General features: G+C 41.2%; 1 protein-coding gene across 8 annotated transcripts in view; it reads right to left on the bottom strand.

The window, feature by feature from the left end:
- ABLIM2 (actin binding LIM protein family member 2) overlaps positions 1 to 17,495 on the bottom strand; it is a 301,430-nt gene that overhangs the window by 10,775 nt on the left and 273,160 nt on the right. For 3 of the 8 annotated variants that reach the window (XM_027836365.1, XM_027836364.1, XM_027836366.1), the window contains 3 exons: positions 15,807 to 15,861; positions 13,796 to 13,803; positions 13,481 to 13,561 (listed from right to left, as the gene is read on the bottom strand). In XM_027836365.1, the coding sequence (XP_027692166.1) occupies positions 13,481 to 13,561; positions 13,796 to 13,803; positions 15,807 to 15,861 (144 nt within the window). Of the gene's footprint in view, positions 1 to 2,851; positions 2,906 to 13,480; positions 13,562 to 13,795; positions 13,804 to 15,806; positions 15,862 to 17,495 lie in introns of all 8 variants that reach the window. The other 5 variants (XM_027836368.1, XM_027836371.1, XM_027836369.1 and 2 more) reach the window with 3 other exon arrangements.

Here is a 17,495-nt window from a genome sequence, read left to right as displayed (position 1 = left end):
TGTGTGTGTGTGTGTGTGTGTGTGTGTGTGTGTGTGTGTTAGTTACTATTATCATCATTATTATTAAAGTTCCTTTTTAAGTAGCCCTTACGTTTAAATTAAGAGACCATAGAGGTCACTTTGTTCAACCCCCTCTTTTGACAAATGAGGAGAAAACTACTTCACAGAAAAGTGAGTGGCCTTTGAAGTCAAAGAAATGTGTGCAAATAGAGGCAGACCCTCAATCTGTATTTTATTCAGCAACAGGATAAGCTGGCAGATTTTATCTGGAAGGAGGCCTCCACTATCAGCCCCACCTGGGTATTCTGACCAGATTCAATAGAATCTGCCCCACCAGAATGTTCTAATGGGATTAGCTACAGAGGAAAACATCCCCACTGGAACAAAGCTGAGACCCCAGGTTAACATGGTCTAAAAGTGAAGACATTCTTCCCCAAATCACTCAAAATCCTGGCCCTCTTTCACCTCCCCCATAGGGAGAGTGGCTGAGCAGCCTCACCTCCTTTTGCCACCAGTAATTTCACTCTAAGGCCATATCTCCCTTTGTTCCTTGGAGTTTCCACCTGGAAACTGCCCATCTGCTCAAGTTAAACTTTTTTTCTTTTAGTCTTTCTTCTTGATTTATTGGCCTCTAGTCAAGTGGGCCAATGAGGATATCAGGCCTTCTGGGTTGAGGAATTCCCCAACAGTACTAATCCATAGTTACCTCACTGGGAACCCAACATGCACACTTGTGAGTGCCAAGTTGAGGAAGTGGGGGCAGGAGGAGTACTACACTTTGGAGACACATAATTCTATCAGAAAGAACTCCTTTACCTTTGTAAAGGGATAATAGGGTGTCCAGGGATGGGGAACCTGTGGCCTCTAGGCCACATGCAAATTCCCCACCTCTGGACTAGCCATTGCATTTAACTTGAGACAACTAGGTGGTACAGCGGATAGAGCACCAGGACCTGGAGTCAGGCAGGCTCATTTTCCAGAGTTCAAATCTGGCCTCTGATACTCACTAGCTGTGTGACCCTGGACCAGTCACTTAACCCTGTTTGTCTCAGTTCCCTCATCTGTAAAATGAGCTGGAGAAGGAAATGGCAAACCACTTCAGTATCTCTGCCAAAAAAACTCCAAATGGAGTCACGAAGAGTCACCACAACACAGATAACTTTGAGTTGGGGGAAACTGGGAAAGTCTTCATGGAAATGATGGTCCTTTAACTTGGACTTGATAGAAGAAAAGGATTTTTGATAGGCAGAGAGGAGAAATGAAAGAAATTAAAAGCTTAGGAGACAGGATGCATGAATGCACAAAAATGAGGGTAGGAACAGCTAATAGTAAAGTTTGATTAGAACTGGGTGTGCAAAAAGGAATGTGAGATAAAGCTTGAAAGCTAGGCTGGATATAGTTTGTGAAGGACTTTAAATGCCAGCTGAAGGAATATGCAGTCACTGAAGGTGTCTGAACAGGAAAATCTCATTCACATGGTCAGGTCTGCGAATCATAATGCTTACTCTGGCATCTGTGTAAAATCAAGTCAACAAGCACCTTCTTCGATCAGGCACCTTCTGTGTGCTAAACATTGTGCTGATTTATACCGTGGAATAGACTGGAGAAGGGAAGGATTAGAAGAAAGGGGTGGGGAGGTGACTGGCTAGGCTAGGAAGTGATAGGAGAAAAGAGCTGAGGGCAGTGAAAATGTGAGCAGACCAACCATCTGTAAAGATATTTTGGAGGCTTGGTAACTGATTAAATGGGGCGGAATCTGGTGAGAGTCAAAGATAACCAGGAAGGTTCTAGCCTGGGGACCTGGAAGGAAACTAGTTTCAGCACTCCTCTTTTTAATTAAGATTAGGAACATTTTTTGGGGGGGAAAATAATAAGTTGAAGTTTTGGATGGGGTCAATTTTAGGTCTTGCCAGGGGGGTCACCCAGATAAAAATATTCAAAAATTAGTTGGAAATGGTGAACTGGAGCTCAGTGGGGAGATTGTGAAATACAGACAACAATGATGACATTTGCAAAGTGCTTTACATACATTATCCCATTTCATCCTCATGGTTGTTGTTGTTCAGTCCTGTCCAACTCTCCATGACCCCATCTGGGGCTTTCTTGGCAAAGATACTGGAGTGGTTTGCACATCTTTCTCCAGCTCATTTTACAGATGAAGAGCTGAGACAAACAGGGTTGAGTGATTTGCCCAGGGTCACACAGTTAGTTAGCTTTGATTTGAACTCATAAAGTTCTTGACTTCAGACTTGTTGCTCTATCCACTGCACCACCTAGCTGCCCTCCACCCTCACAACCTCCCAATTAGATGGGTGCTGTTGATATTCTCATTTTATAGATTGAGGAAACTGAGAAAATGAGAATTTAAAGTGTTCTGTCCAGGCCCCATAGCTAGTAAGTGTCTGAGGCAGGATTTGAGCCCAGGCATTCTATGTATTTTGCTGCACCCAGAGATGCTCATTGAAGCCATTAGACTGGATGAAAGTAGGGTCAGAAGGTAGAGAGGAGAGAAGGGGTAAGAACCATGGAGAACCAAGCTCCTCTTTAGAAAGCAGGGAGGAAGACCCAACACTTCACTGCTGAAACCTCTTTCCTTTACTCCCCTCTAAGCCCAGAGGAGCTGCTTCTTCTTTTTTTCTTCTTTTTCTTCTTTTCATCATCTTCTTTATCTCCTCCTCCTCCATCTTCTTCTTCTTCTTCTTCTTCTTTTTTTGTCTCACAGTTAAGTCTTGGGCATAAAGAAGGCTGGAAAATGTCCTGAAGGAGTGGGGTGGATCAGAGTAATGCAATATTCTCCCCTATTAGATCCCAGCTTCAAAGGAACAGTGACAGATAAGCATTATAAACATACCTACAGGCCAGGTCATTTACACTGATGCAACTGATCCTGATAAAGATGTTAAACCTAGGAAGTAGTAGGAGAATCAAGTCAGGTACAAACTCTATTTTTGAAGGCCTACTGGAATCTGTCCCAGTGAAGACTGCCTGCCATGGGAGATCCCAAACACTGTTGGAAACTTCACAACTTTTGTCCATGCAAGTCAGAGAATCCTAAGATTTACAGCTTAAGAAACAAAACTAAAAACACGTATAGAAGTGACTGGGTTTTTTCAGACAGTAGCAAGAGACTTCGGTGTCTTAAAGAAAGATAGGTATCCTACTTATTTTTGCAAAAAGACTGAGATCCTTCTCTTTCTTTCTGTCTATCCCCTCTACAAACAACAACAGCTCCCAATTCTGTTATTAGTGTGTGAGCCTGAACAAGTCCAGTCACCTCTTGAAGCCTAGGATTCCTTATCTGTGAGATGTCCGCACTTCCTGCTTGACAAGATGCTGCAAGGAAAGTACTTGGTAAACAATAGAGCTAACTCTGAACTGCCATTACCCGCCACTAGTCAAACTTGTGCCCGAACAAGAGTGTCCTTTGTAATCTTGTCCAATTGGCCCACTGATCTTGGATTGGAACCTTCTGATTATGGGGAACCCACTCCCTCCTGAGGCAGTCTGTTATACCTTTTGACCACTCTAATTATTTATTTATTTATTTTGGCTAGGCAATGGGGTTAAGTGACTTGCCCTGGGTCATACAGCTAGTAAGTGTCAAGTGTCTGAAGCCGAATTTGAATTCAGGTCTTCTTGACTCCAGGGCTGGTGCTCTAAACACCGTGCCACCTAGCTGTCCCCTGACCACTCCAATTATTAAGACACAATTTTCATATGTGGAGTATTAATTTGCCTATCTGCAGTTTCCACTGATATTTCCTATTTTTGCCCTTCAAGGCCAAGATGAACAAACCTAATCCCTCTTTCACCTGACAGTCATTCAAATACTTAAAAAGAACTATCCTGTTTCCCATGACTCTTCTCTTCTCTGAACAAACATCTTCAGTTCCTTTAACCTATCTTCACATAGCAAGAACTTGAGGCCCTTCACCATCTGGCCGCCCTTCTCTGGATACTCTCTAGTTTGTCAATATTCTTTGAAAAATATGGTACCCACTTTATACCAGATTCACAAAAGGAGTTCTCATCTTGAATGCCTTTTTTTTAAGTAAAAACAATTGTTTCAGACTGATATACACGGAAGTGTCAAACATTGTCCCCAGTCTGCCTAACCAGATTAAGTTGTAACTGGGAACATTTACCAAAAGAAATAAAAATGCAATAGAACATAGGTAATGTTAACATGTGGTTTTCTAAGTCAGCATGACCTGCAGGGATCCTTATGAACAGCCCCTTTCTATTTGAGTTTGATACCACTGGTCAGAACACCTGAGTTTGCTGTTCACCTAATATCTTCATTCTTATAAGAGCACCACTCTGGATTACAGAATCTTAGAATTGAAGGAACATTAAGGAAAGAAAGGAAGGAAAAAAGGAAGAAAGAAACTGCCATTAATTAAGTGTTTGTTATGTGCTAAGCACTTTTATAAATATTATTTTATTTTGATCCTCACAACTCTGGGATGTAGGTGCTGTATTATCCCCAATTTACAGTAGAAACTGAGGCCAACAGAGGTTTAGTGACTTGCCCAGGGTCACCCAGCTAATAAATATTTAAGGCCAGACTGGAGTTCAGGTCTTTCAGAAACCTGGCCAAGTGCTCTATTCTCTGTGCCACCTCAGACTGAGGGCCAAAGGACATCTAGTTCAACTACCGGATGCAGGAATCTTCTCTATAATATTTCCAAGAAGTGTTCATCCCACCTTTGCTTAAACGCTTTCAGCGAAGCTGAGTTAATTACCTCATGAGGTAGTCCATCCCACCTTTGGACAGTTCTAATTGTCCTGAAATTTTCCTTTATATTGAGTCAAAATTGATCTCATTGGACTGTCCACCCACTTCTTTGAGTTCTGCCTCTGGGGATAAACACAAGTCTAATCTCATTTTCTTATGGAGATCCTTCAGCTATTGGAAAATCATAATCATGACCCTTCCCCTAAGTCTTCTCTTTTCTTGGCTAAGTATCCCTAGTTCTTTCAACTGTTTCCCATATCACAAGGTTCTCATACCTCACCCCATTCTAGACCAGCTTCCTTCCTGGTCCCCTCTACTTGCTGCCATCATGTCTTAAAACTATAACAAATATACAAGACTAGGTTAAAACCCAGAAGAAGACAGTCGTCTATGGACCAAGCATTTGTAAATAAGGTCAGAAGTTCAAGGATCAAATTCAGACGATGAATCCTACTTGAAAAGCCTTTTGGGGAACCTTGATTGGCAGGGAAGGTGGGGGGGGGTGTGTGCAGATTACATGTCAGATTCTTAAACCCAGGGCATTGATGGTATCACTGACTTAGGGACATTGTTATATTGAGATAACACATCTAAAGCTAGGAAATCAGATTGGTGGGAAAACAAAATTCTTGTTACCAACAGCTAAACACTTCTTAAATAAAAATTCCACATCCAGCAATGTAAACAGTGAGGTAAGATGGCCAATGTTACAAGTCTCTGATGATGGGGGTGGGGAGAGAGCAAATGACAGAGGTTTTTGTCATCTATTGTTCCTTACAAAAAGTAATAATTTGAATAATTTTCTCTTAAAAGAACTTTATCTCTTACTTGGGCATAAGGCTTCCCTTCTCCAGCCTTCAATTCCTCTTCTATGAAACTGAGGAGGAGTTTGATCTATGTCAGAGGTTCTTAAAGCTGGGGTCCATGAACTTGTTTTAAAATGTGTTTTTATAACTGTATTTCAATATAATTGTTTTCTTTTGTAATCCTATGTAGTTTATTTTGTTCATTTAAAAAGGTAACTCTGAGAAGTCCTGAGGTTTCACCAGTTAGCCAAAATGGTCCAAAAGGACACAGAAATCAAACCAACCCTGACCTAGATGATTTCTTAGAATCCTGACATTCTAGGTTCTAGGTACTACAACCCTTTTTTTAGCTCTGATTTGTGTATTAAAGAAATTAAGTAGAGCATAACATCCTATTTCAAATCTAAGTCAAAATTGGATACCCTGAGGCAGCATTTTACACTTTGCACAATCATTGCTTAACTTCACTAAGGATTGATTGTTGGGGTGACCCAAGCCTGCTCCTACTTTCCACAATTTATTCAAGTCACCCAAGTGAATTAACAGCCAGATCCCGGCTTTGTGCTCCAAGGAACTATTACCTAATCCTGCCCAACTCTTCTGGGCTCTGGCTCAAAACCAAGAAAGATCAGATAAGAAAGGCCACAGCCTTGACTCATTCCTCTCATCTGGGTAACCATGGCCTTTCCCCATAGTTCTCTGCCTCTTACCCACCCCCATTCCTCAACACCTGAACTGCTTCCTGGACACCTCCACACCTTAGGGGAATTCAAATTCCTAGGGGAATGGCAAATGTATTTAGAGCCGGTAAAGATCTTAGAAACTGTGGTATCTAATCCAATTGCCTCGGGACAATGGATCCCAGGGACAGGAAGTGGTTTGTTTTCTCTTTCTTCTAATCAAACTGTCCCCTTTGCTGTTCCTTAGGCACATCATTCGAGGCCCTCCAGCTGTGCCTGTGGTCTGGGGTGCATCCCCCTGCTCACTAGGGAGTCCTTAGTTTCCTTAAAAACTCAAAACTTTAAAAAATGTTAAAAATTGTTTTAATATGTAATTGGGGAAAAAATAAAATATTATTAAAAATCATAACTTGGAGAACGTAATATGCCTTATGATTCTTCCTCTTCCCCTCCTCCCAGTTTTTAGAACTCTTTAGCTCTTGAAATAACTTTGTATAGACTTACATTGACTTACTTGAGAATATGCTTTATCCCTGCCTTCCCTCCTGCTACCACAGTAGACTATCCATTTCTTCTGGGAAACTTCATTTATTAATTTTGTGTCCCCTGTTACTAGCATAGCTCTATGCACAAAGTAGGCACTCAAGAAATATCAGTTGAATTGTTCAAGGTCACACTAAGTGGCAGGTTCCCTATTTGAAGCAACATTCCAGAGTGAAAATCCAGGGTACTTTCCTCTCAAAAGGCAGCTGGTCGAGTGGGGGATAGAACACTCTGGGCTTGGAATGACGAAGCTATTCAGTCATTTCACTCGTGTCTGACTCTTCATGAACTTATCTGGGTTTTTTTTGGTCATTTCCTTCTCTAGCTCACTTTACAGCTGAAGAAACTGAGGCAAACAGGGTCAAGTGACTTGTCCAGGGTCACATAGTTAGCAAGTTGTCTCAGGTCAGATTTGAACTCAGGTCCTCCTGACTCCAGGCCTGGCATGCTATCCATTGTGCTACCTACTTGTCCTAGGTGTCAGGATTCAAATCCTATCTCAGACATTTAACAGCTGTGTGACCCTGGGCAAGTCACTTAACTTTTGTTTGCCTCAGTTTCCTTAACTATAAAACAGGAATAATAACAGTATCTACCTCTCAGGGTTGTTGTAAGGATTAAATGAGACATTTGTAAATTATTCAGCATAGTGTTTGACACAGAGTAGGAACTATAACAATGCTTCTTCTCTCCCCTACCTCCTGGGCAAACAGTCCTCCCGGCTGTAGACTCTGCATAAAGTGACTGACGGTTCTCACCAAGAGAAATCCAACTCTTCAGGAATAAGTCAGACTGGGTTTTCCAAAGGTAATTTAGATTTTGGCCCTCCCATATCACTGACAGGTCTCAGGGGGGAGGAGGAGCTAGAGACAGTTTCTAATTTCTCACACTTTCTAATCTAACCAGTCTGATGAGTATTAACAAAGGAGGTATTCTTTAACTTTGGGGTCTTGCAGAGAATGATTAATGCTCCTCTTGGGCACATTCTAAAACCAATCAATCTCTCTCTCTCTCTCCCCCTCCCTCTTTCCTTCCTTCCTTCCTTCCTTTCTTCCTTCCTTCCTTCCTTCCTTCCTACCTGCCTTCTTTTCTTTCCTCTCTCTCTCTCTCTCTCTCTCTCCCCTCCCCCTTTCTTCCCTCAGTTCCATCATGTGGAAAACAACTCTCCCTTTTGCCACTCCCTCATAGACATGGCTGCAGAATGGTGGGGTGGGGGTGGTTTATCCAGCATTTTTGCAGAAAGTATGTAAAAATGGGGAAAATAATACCTATGCAACCCACCTCACCTAGTTATTGTAAGGAATGGGCTATAGAAATAGGCATTTTTGCCATCACTAGAAAGAGAGGCAGCAGCAGTATAGTGGAAAGAATTCCAAACTCAATCAAACAATCTTGGTCCTGATCTTGGCCTTAATGCTGACCACGTTCCAAGCCATGTGTTCTTGTTCTGGATCGGGAGTGGCTAGACTATCGACAAAGGAGCTCCAGTTGCTTTCTATTGCCACTAGGATACAATACTTCTTATAAAATTTGGTATTAAAGGCCTTTCACAATCTGGCTCTAGCCCTCTCTTTCTCAGCTCATTGAACACTACTCTTCTTCATGTACTTTATGTTCCAATAAAACTGGCCTACCTGACGTTCCCTATCCATGACATTCCATCTCGAATCCCGAACCTTATTTTCTCTATCTATAAAATGGTAATAATAATACTTGCACATAACTTCATGAGGATTTGGGGAAAAAATGCTTGGTAAACTGTAAAGTACTATTGAAGTTTCTATAGCACTAGAGGAAGTAATTAAGTACTATATTTTATAATTAATGTGGGCTTTAGAAAACTGCTGGTGTTTATTCAACGGCTAGTTTGTTTATCAAGCCCACTTTAAGAAAGGACCACCTGGATTGCTAGTCTGTTTGTGATCATATAATAATAGATTTAGAATTGGAAGGGACCTTCAAGGTCATCTAGTTCTACTCTCCCTTTTCACAGGTCACAAGACTGAGGCAGACAGAAGTGAAGGGATTTGCTTAAGATTACATAGCCTGGAACTTTCTCCCTCCTCCATCGTGACCACTGACCTCCCTGGATTCCTTGAAGTCCTAGTTAAAAGATAGGAAGATGGGGGCTGGGTGGCACAGTGGGTAAAGCATGAACCCTGGAGTCAGAGGGACCTGAGTTCAAATCTAGTCAAATGTGTGACCCTGGGCAAGTCACTTAATCCTGATTGCCTCAAATAAAAAAGAAAAAAAGATAGGAAGACAGGTTGTAAAAGCCTTTAAAAGCCAAACAAAGGATTTTAAATTTGATTCTGGAGGTAACAGGGAGCCACTGGAGTTTATTGGACTTATAGGGAAGAGACATGGTCCCAGCTGTGCTTTCTGAAAATCACTTTGGCGACCCAGTGGAAGGTGGATAAAAGTGGCGAAAGGCTTGGAGCCCGGAGACCCACTAGGAAGTTACTGCAATAATCCAGGTATGAGGCGATGAGTGGCTGAACTAGGGTAGTGGTTGTATGAGTGTACAGAATGAAGGAAGAAATAATAATAATAATAATAATAATAATAGTTAGTATTTATATAGCACTTACTATGTGCCAGAGACTATCTATGCTAAGCGCTTTACAATTATTCGCTCATTTGATGCCTGGGAGGTGGATACTGTTATCTTCATTTTATAATTGAGGAAACTGAGGCAAACAGTGATCACATACCTAGTAAATGTCTGAGGCTCAATTTAAACTCCAGTCTTTCTGACTCTAGGCCCAGTGCACTCTAGGCCCACTGTGCCACTAGTGACAAGATTTGGCAACATATTGGAAATATGAAGGTATTTTGTGCTTTTGTACAAGTTGTCCCCAGGCTGGAGACACTCCCATCCCACCTCTGTTTCTTAGAATTCCCAGCTTCCTGGAAGGCTCAGTTCAAGTACTACCTGCTACAGGAAGGGAAAAGAATAAGCATTTATTAAGCACCCTACTATCTACCAGGCACTGTGTTCTTCATATCCTGCCTCAGGTATTTATTAACCCACTAATTTAACCTCAGTAAGCCTCTGTTTTCTCATCAATCCCTAGACAGGGGATAATAATGGGGCCTACCTCCTAGGGCTAGCCTGAGGATCAAGAGAAATAATGTATAATCATCTTCATCATAATGATAGTTAGGTTTCATATAGCATCTACTATGTGCCAAGTACTGTGCTAAGTGCTAAGATCTAACAAATATCTTGTTAGATCTTGACCACAGCTCTGCAAGGTAGGTGCTATTATGATCATCCCCATTTTGCAGTTGAGGAAACTGAGGCAAACAGAGGATAAGTGACTTGTCTAAGGTCACACATATAGTTAGTGTCTAATGCCAGATTTGAACTCAAGTCTTCGTGACTCCAGGTCCAGCACTCTACTGCTCCACCTAAGTTACTACATAAATAATTCTTCTTCTTCTTCATCATTCTTCTTCTTCTTACTGAGATATGGTTATATTTGATTATGGCATAGTTATAATTTGAGCAAGCCCTCAAAAATTGCTGTATATCTTGTAGGGATTTGTGATACCTTGAAATATTAAAGTGAACTTTTTTTTTTTTTAGGCAATTGGGGTTAAGTGACTTGCCCAGGGTCACACAGCTGTTAAGCATCAAGTGTTTGGTCTGAGGTCAGATTTGAACTCAGGTCCTCCTGACTTCAGGGCCAGTGCTCTATCCACTGAGCCACCTGGCTGCCCCTTAAAGTGAATTTAAAAAAAAATGTAATGAATGTATTAGGTTTTTTTTTTTTTAAACTACTTCATTGCTTAGAGGAACAATGAGGAAAGAAAAAATAATTGGATCTTCTCCTGATTATACAGCTTCATTCCCCAGAAGACAGAGCACTAGAGGGTGTTGATTTTTTGTTATGTTTCTGTGCTATGATCAGTAAGTCGGTTCTTCCAAGCAATCGTGATCACATTTAAAACACCCGTAGTATGAATGACAAAAGCTCCTTTTAATTAAAAAAAAGAATCACTAGGACTTCCCCTCTGGGCACTTCCAGGAAGAGTTTATCTCATCCCACAAAAGCAACCAGGCTTTACCAATGAAAATGCATGGTTATATAATGATAATGCTTTTAATACAGGATTCTGTTTCGGGGTGGGAGGTTGGGAGGTGGACGTCATTTCTCGGTGACTCATGTTGGGTGGGTTGCCTTACATATGGGGCCTTTATATAGAGATTTTTTCATGAAAAGAAATCCACCATAAACAGAAAGGAAAGGCCATTAGGCTGGAATTCAGGAAATCTATATTCTAGCTCTGGCTAGACCTTCAGTCTTTCTTTAATGTCTCTGAGCCTCAGTTTCCTCATCGAGAAAATGAAGATATTTTTTGTATCACAGGGTTGTGGTAAGGAAAGTACTTTGTAAATCTTAAATGTGAGCTATTATTATGATCAAGTGGCACATTGAATATGAAATTGTTTTATAAAACTAAAATAGCATATAAACACGAAGGATTATAGTGCTATTATTTCCCTACAATTGGCTTCTCTTCCTAACTCCCCTTTGTCTATAGATTCACCATTCTCCCAGAATCTCAACAGGATAATCTTACTCTTCAGCTTGCCTTCACTCCTGTATTTAATACTTAGAACACTAACTAGAACCATGGTGAACATTTAGAAGCCTTGTAAAATGAACAAATGAACAAATACCATTTAGGAGTGAAGCCTGCGGGGCAGCTAGATTGGACAGTGGATAGAGCTCCAGCCTTGGAGTCAGAAGGACCTGAGTTCAAATCTGACCTCAGACACTTGATACTTACTACCTGTGTGACCCTGGGCAAGTCACTTAACCCTGATTGCCTCACCAAAAAGCCAGAAAAAAAAAGGTAAAGCCTTGAAAACTACAAAGATTTGCACTTTATCTAGGTATTGTGCCTATATGGACTAGTAGTAGGGCAGGGTTTCTGGATGCTATCTTGACTCCTCTTGGTCACTGAGTACAATTAAATATAGTTACAACCCCAGTCTATTACGAACTAGACCCAAGTCTTGGATGCAAGACTTTATGCAAAATGTTACAGCTGAAAGTTTGACAAGCAGAGAATTAAGTATTAGATCCAGAGTCAACTATTTATTCTAAATATTCACTCACATTTATAAAGAAGGTATGAAGGATGGGATTGGGGTGGGGAACGGGGCCTAGGCTGGCGAACTGCAGACTTATGGCTGATTAGGGCAAAGGTTAGACAAACCCAGTTTGAATCTCAGAACAAGCTCCCAGTTTAGGAGCCAGATGATGGTTTCAGATTTCAAGCCTGTTGCCATGGCGAGCCCACTGGATTCAAGGGCCCAGGTGGGAATTCAGGTTGTGCTTGCTAGCTACATGAAGAAGGGTCAGAAGGCCCTTTCCTTGCTTGGCTTTAGTTTCACAGTATCTCACGGTTTAAAAGAACCTCAGAGACCGTGTCTCACTATTTACCTCACTGGCTTCTTGGGAGGAAAGATACTTTGTGAGCCAGAGAAATATTTGCCGCTAGGATAATGTATCCTTTAACATCAGTCAGTTGTATCATGGGATCTAGAGTTGGAAGATACCTCAGAAACCTTCTGGTCCAAACCCCCTCATTTTACACATGAGTAAACTGACTCCCAGAGGAGAAAAGACATATATTCATGGTCCCACAGTTAGCAAATCAAAGAACCAGACAACCAGGTTGTGAATTCAGTTTTTTGATGTCGAATGTAGTGCTCATTCTACTTTAGTCCAGCCTTTTGGTACTTTAATATTTGGACAAAAATTTATCACTAGCCAAGCTCCAAGACAAATCGAAACCATTTTTCCTAAAAATCTTTACTCCTCTCAAAAATTACTTCAGAAGAAATTTGAATCAGGGCTACAGGAAACCACTTTGAGAAGTATAACTTTGCAAAAAATGAAACCACTGGGTCACAGAATTTCACAGCTGGCAGGGACCTCAAAGGTCATCTTGACCATTCCTTACCTGAACACAAATCACCTGTATGATATTGCTGACAAGCAGTGTTCTAGCCTCTGCTAAAAGTCCTATAGTAATGGCAAAATGCTATCTACCAAAGGAGCCCAATGTATTTTAGTAGTTCTAATTATTGGGAAAGTTTACTTTAAATTGAGCCTAAATCTTCTACTTTGCTTCCCCCCTTTCTATTTCTCATGTCCTTAATGGTCAGACGTGACAAAACCTCTCTTTTCCACATAACAATCCTTCTAGTACTTGAAGACAGCTACCATGGTCCCCTTTTCTTTCCCGCATCAAGGTTTTTCCTCTCCCAGTTAAACATCCCCAGATTCTTTACATCCTATTTGAATGGCATGGCCTCCAATCCTCTCTGGGGTCTCCTCAACTATCCTGCTTGTTCTCTGGGCTCTCTCAAAGGTAGAGTGTACTATCCCATAGGCATAAAATCATCCAGAGTAACAATGTCCTAAAATGTGGCATGCAGGGCTGAACACAAAAGTCCAGATGGGGGTTGATCAGAGCAAAGCTCACTGGGATTATCACCTCCCTCATTCTGGTTTCTACTCCTCTATTTAATGTAGCTTTTGTGGCTTCTGCATCATGACATCTCATACCATTTGCTGAAAATGACAACATTTGCTGGTAATTCTTCCTAGGTAATTTTCAGGTGATGACAGAGGGTAAAATATAAGAATCGTCATTGGGCAGAACAAAGCAAAAGAGAAAATCATTCTTACCTCCAGTCTGGTCCTGTCCACATCTTTGGGTAATTTCACCCGAATTCGGTTTGTGACGATGAGCATGTCATAGGGATAAATCTGTTGTTGAAAAAAAAAGAGAAGAAGAAAGAGCCCAACAGATTCACTCAGAGAACTCTGGCTGTGATGGGGAAAGTGGGAAAGGGAAAGAGTGGGTGACTTAAAAATGGTTGAGGTATGGAATCATACATACTTGGATCCATAATTGACATAGACATTTCACTGGGTAAGAACAAGAAAAAAGGACCCTTTTAACCTGGCCAGGCATGACACTCCTTCCGGGTTCCCTCTTACCTTGTATTCTGTAAGAAAAAGAGGAGGAGACCATGGAAAATTTTAGAAAATATGTATTTATGTTTTCCAGCTCAATTAATTCTGAAAGGTGGTGTCTTCATGAACACAATTCCATCATGCAGTAAGATGGCTGCATGCACTGGGATCTTCGCATTGGGTGGGTTAGCTGTCCAACAGCACTAGAAATGGACGTAAATGACTGGCGATAAGGAATTTTGATTCTTGGTGCTATAAGGCTATGGGATGGCCCCGGGACACAAGCAAGAATTCTGAAGAGCACAAGGTATGGTCCAGGGGTCTGAACACCAAGTGAGACACCAGCAACTGCTGAGCTTGCATCTGTCATCTCGAACCCTGTCTTCTCCTGATGGCCTGAGTCAGGTAGATAAAGCTACCTACCTACTTTAATTTACCCATCTGGGAAGTGGGCATTTTAAGGCATAACTTGTGAGGGGTGTTGTGAAAACTATTGACTAGTATAAAGCATTCGCACAGTAAAGAAGTACTAGAAAGTACTGTGTTGGGAGAATGAAAAGAATCAATGACTTGAAGTCAGGAGTCCTGGGTTCTAGTTCAGGCTCTGCTACTGACTGACTCATCAAGTGACTTTAGGTAAACAGATTAACCTCTGTGTGCCTCAGTTTCCCCTGTAGTCAAGTGAAATGTTCCCTCCAGTATCAATCCAGTTCCTTCCTTCCTCAGCCTTTGCTTGCTTTATTCCCTAGACCTGGAATGTCTTCCTACCCTGTCCACCAAATATGCCCATTGAAGTCTTCAGTATCCTTCATGCACAGTTCAAATGCCATTGTCCTCCATGAAGCATTCAACCCCTCTTCCAGCTGGAAATGATCTTTCCTTCCTCAGACCTCACAAAGCACTTGGTTCTTTTCATGTTCTTATTCTATTTTATTTTGCCTTATAATCATCAGGTGATTACTGAGGATGTACCATATCCTCCCAGCTAGATGGTGAACTCCAGGGGGGCAAGGACCATGTCTTCTTTATCTTTATATTTCCTCTAAGTAGGGCAGTTCTTTGCACATAGTAGGTGCTTAAGGTAGTGCACAGTAGTAATAATGCTAGTCTTAGGGCTAGGACAGGAGTGAGGAACCTGTGACCTCCGGGCCACATATGGTCCTCTAGGTCCTCAAGGGCGGCCCTTTGACTGAATCCAAACTTCACAGAACAAATCTCCTTGATAAAAGAACTTGTTCTGTAAAACTCAGACTGGGTCAAAAGGCCACACTCAAGGACCTAGAAGGCCATATGTGGCCTTGAGGCCTCAGGTTCCCCACCCCTGGGCTAGGATTTCATGTCCTAACTCCAACACTTCTCAGCTGTGCCCTCCTTAGATAAGTTGCTTAATTTCTCTGAATTTCAGATTCTCCACCTGTAAAATGGAGATAGTAATAGTCCATAACCTACTTCCCATTGCTGTTGTGTGATTATATTAAAATCATGTATGTAATGCGTTATACATAGTAAGGCACTTAGCAAGTGTTCATTAGATTTAGCTTTAAAGTTCTATACTACCATTACTATTGTCTGCAGCCTTGCTTAGAGTTCTGATGGTCAAGGGAAGTTCGTCTGGTCAGACACTGCAACCAAGAATCTCACTTGAATTAGATCTGGAATCAACATGGAGCTTAAATGCATGGTATCAAATAATTATTTTGGTTAGTATGAGTCACGTGGTTCAGTAGTAATTACAGCAATTTTTTTTTTCTGCCTAGGTTACCCCTTAAGAAGCTAGGACAGAGTCAGCATTATCCAAGAATGGGAGATAGCAGGGTATCTCAAAAAGGGGAGAGATAAAAATCAAATTGATTCTGTATGGTAAGATGCAGGAGAAATGAGCCAAGAGTTAGGCATGGAAATCAACTTCTGAATTATTCAGGAAGTGATGGCTGGGTTTTCAAAATGATGCTTGTGGAAATATGTTACTGAGCCCCTCTCCCCTAGATAAGAATAAACACTAGGTTAGAGCCACTGACGTCCTAACTTCATGTACCTCGCATCCCCCAACTGGTATCCTGGTCTGCTTCATACTGGGCCAAATTTGCATTCTGGAAAAGAGAGAAAGAGAGAGCAGCAAAAAGAGCAATGAATCTGGAAACTGGTGGTTGGTCCTCTGGGAAAAGGGGTCTTTCCTTGAGACACAGTCAAAGCATAAGCCCTAAGAAGAGAATGCAATCTTGGCATCATAGTGCACAGTGGTGCTGATCACAGTCACCAGTGGGGAAATTCAGCATGCAGGCACATCTCACATAACACTACCCACCTCCAACATTTCATAAGGTCATAGGATCAGAGGTTTAGAGCTGAAAGGGACCATTGAGTCCAACTCTTTTATTTTATAGATAAGGAAACTGAAGCCTGGAGAGGTTAAGTGATTTGCCCAGAGTCACATAGCTAGTAAATATCTTGAGCAGGATTTAAACCCAAGTCTTTATGACTCCAAGGCCAATACCCTATCTGATCTTGCAATAATGTTCTTAAGACGTAACCGAATCCCATTGTAATGTTACAACATTTAGTCTATTGTGGATCCCGGCGCTACACTCCCCGACCCATCTTGGTTTCATTCTGTTCAGTTTAGCAGCAATTACCTTCATTTCTATATATAGTCTCAGGTGTTCATGAAGACGGACTGTCAGCTTTCACAATCTAAAATTTGGCTATCCAAGAGTTTGTTCTCTATTTGTCGATGCTTTTATGAAATAAACTATGCCATTCCTCCATCTGCTCCTCTATAACATTTTCTCTCCCAATCTCATATTTTGGCATAACCAATTAGGTGGGAATTAGGCGAATTATGCTTCTCATATAGTAATGAACTGGAAGAGTCCAATTCCAAATCTCCTTAGTCTTGACTTGAACATCAGTGATGCTTCACAGTCATCACATCAGCTTAGTTATTCCCTTCTGCTGTAAGATAGTCAATTACTAAATAATTATGTTAATTATGTTCCATACTTCTTATGGTACGGAGAGATGCTTCAGCATCATCAGTTGGTACAGTAAGAACCAATCTAGAGGACATTGAGTGAACCTGTCACTCGTTTCTGCATAAATACATAGGTACTCATTTAGAAGTCTATTGGAACTAGACATTCCTTCTTTACCTAAAACAGAAGAAAAGATAATAGACAATTGTGTTTGCAGTACCAAGATACTTTAAGCCAGGAACCTATGTGAAGCAACTCCATCCCTTCCCATATGCACCTATTCCATCTACTTTTAAAACTTGCAGCAAACTCATTTGTGGATTTTACTATTTATGGAAGGGCAAATTAGAGATAGCAATCGCAAAACAGGAATCAGGAGACATGAGTTTTATTTCCTGGTTTTTTTTTTTTGTTTTTTTTTACTATGACCACAGGCAAGTCCCATTACACTTTTTCTTCTGCAGAATGTAATCTCCTTGAGGGCAGGAATGGTTTCAATGTTGTCTTTGAAACTCTAACTTCTAGCACAGTGCTTAATGACTGACAGTTTCCTCATCTACAAAATGTAGGAAATGTAGGTAGCTTTCTTCATGCTCTAAAACTCCATGCCTCCACTTTTGTGAAACTCAATTTCCTTATCTTTTTGCAATTAAACTTTTAGATAAGAAAATCTCTAGAGTTCTTTCTAGACCTGCCATTCAATGTAGTTTAGTGGAAGGAGTGCTGGAGTGAAACCCAGAGGACCTATTTGG

The sequence above is a fragment of the Vombatus ursinus genome, unplaced genomic scaffold (assembly GCF_900497805.2).
Source record: "Vombatus ursinus unplaced genomic scaffold, bare-nosed wombat genome assembly UNPS02014818.1, whole genome shotgun sequence".
NCBI lineage: Eukaryota > Metazoa > Chordata > Mammalia > Diprotodontia > Vombatidae > Vombatus > Vombatus ursinus.
The sequence above is the reverse complement of the archived record's forward strand: the minus strand, read 5'-3'. Positions and strand labels throughout refer to the sequence as shown.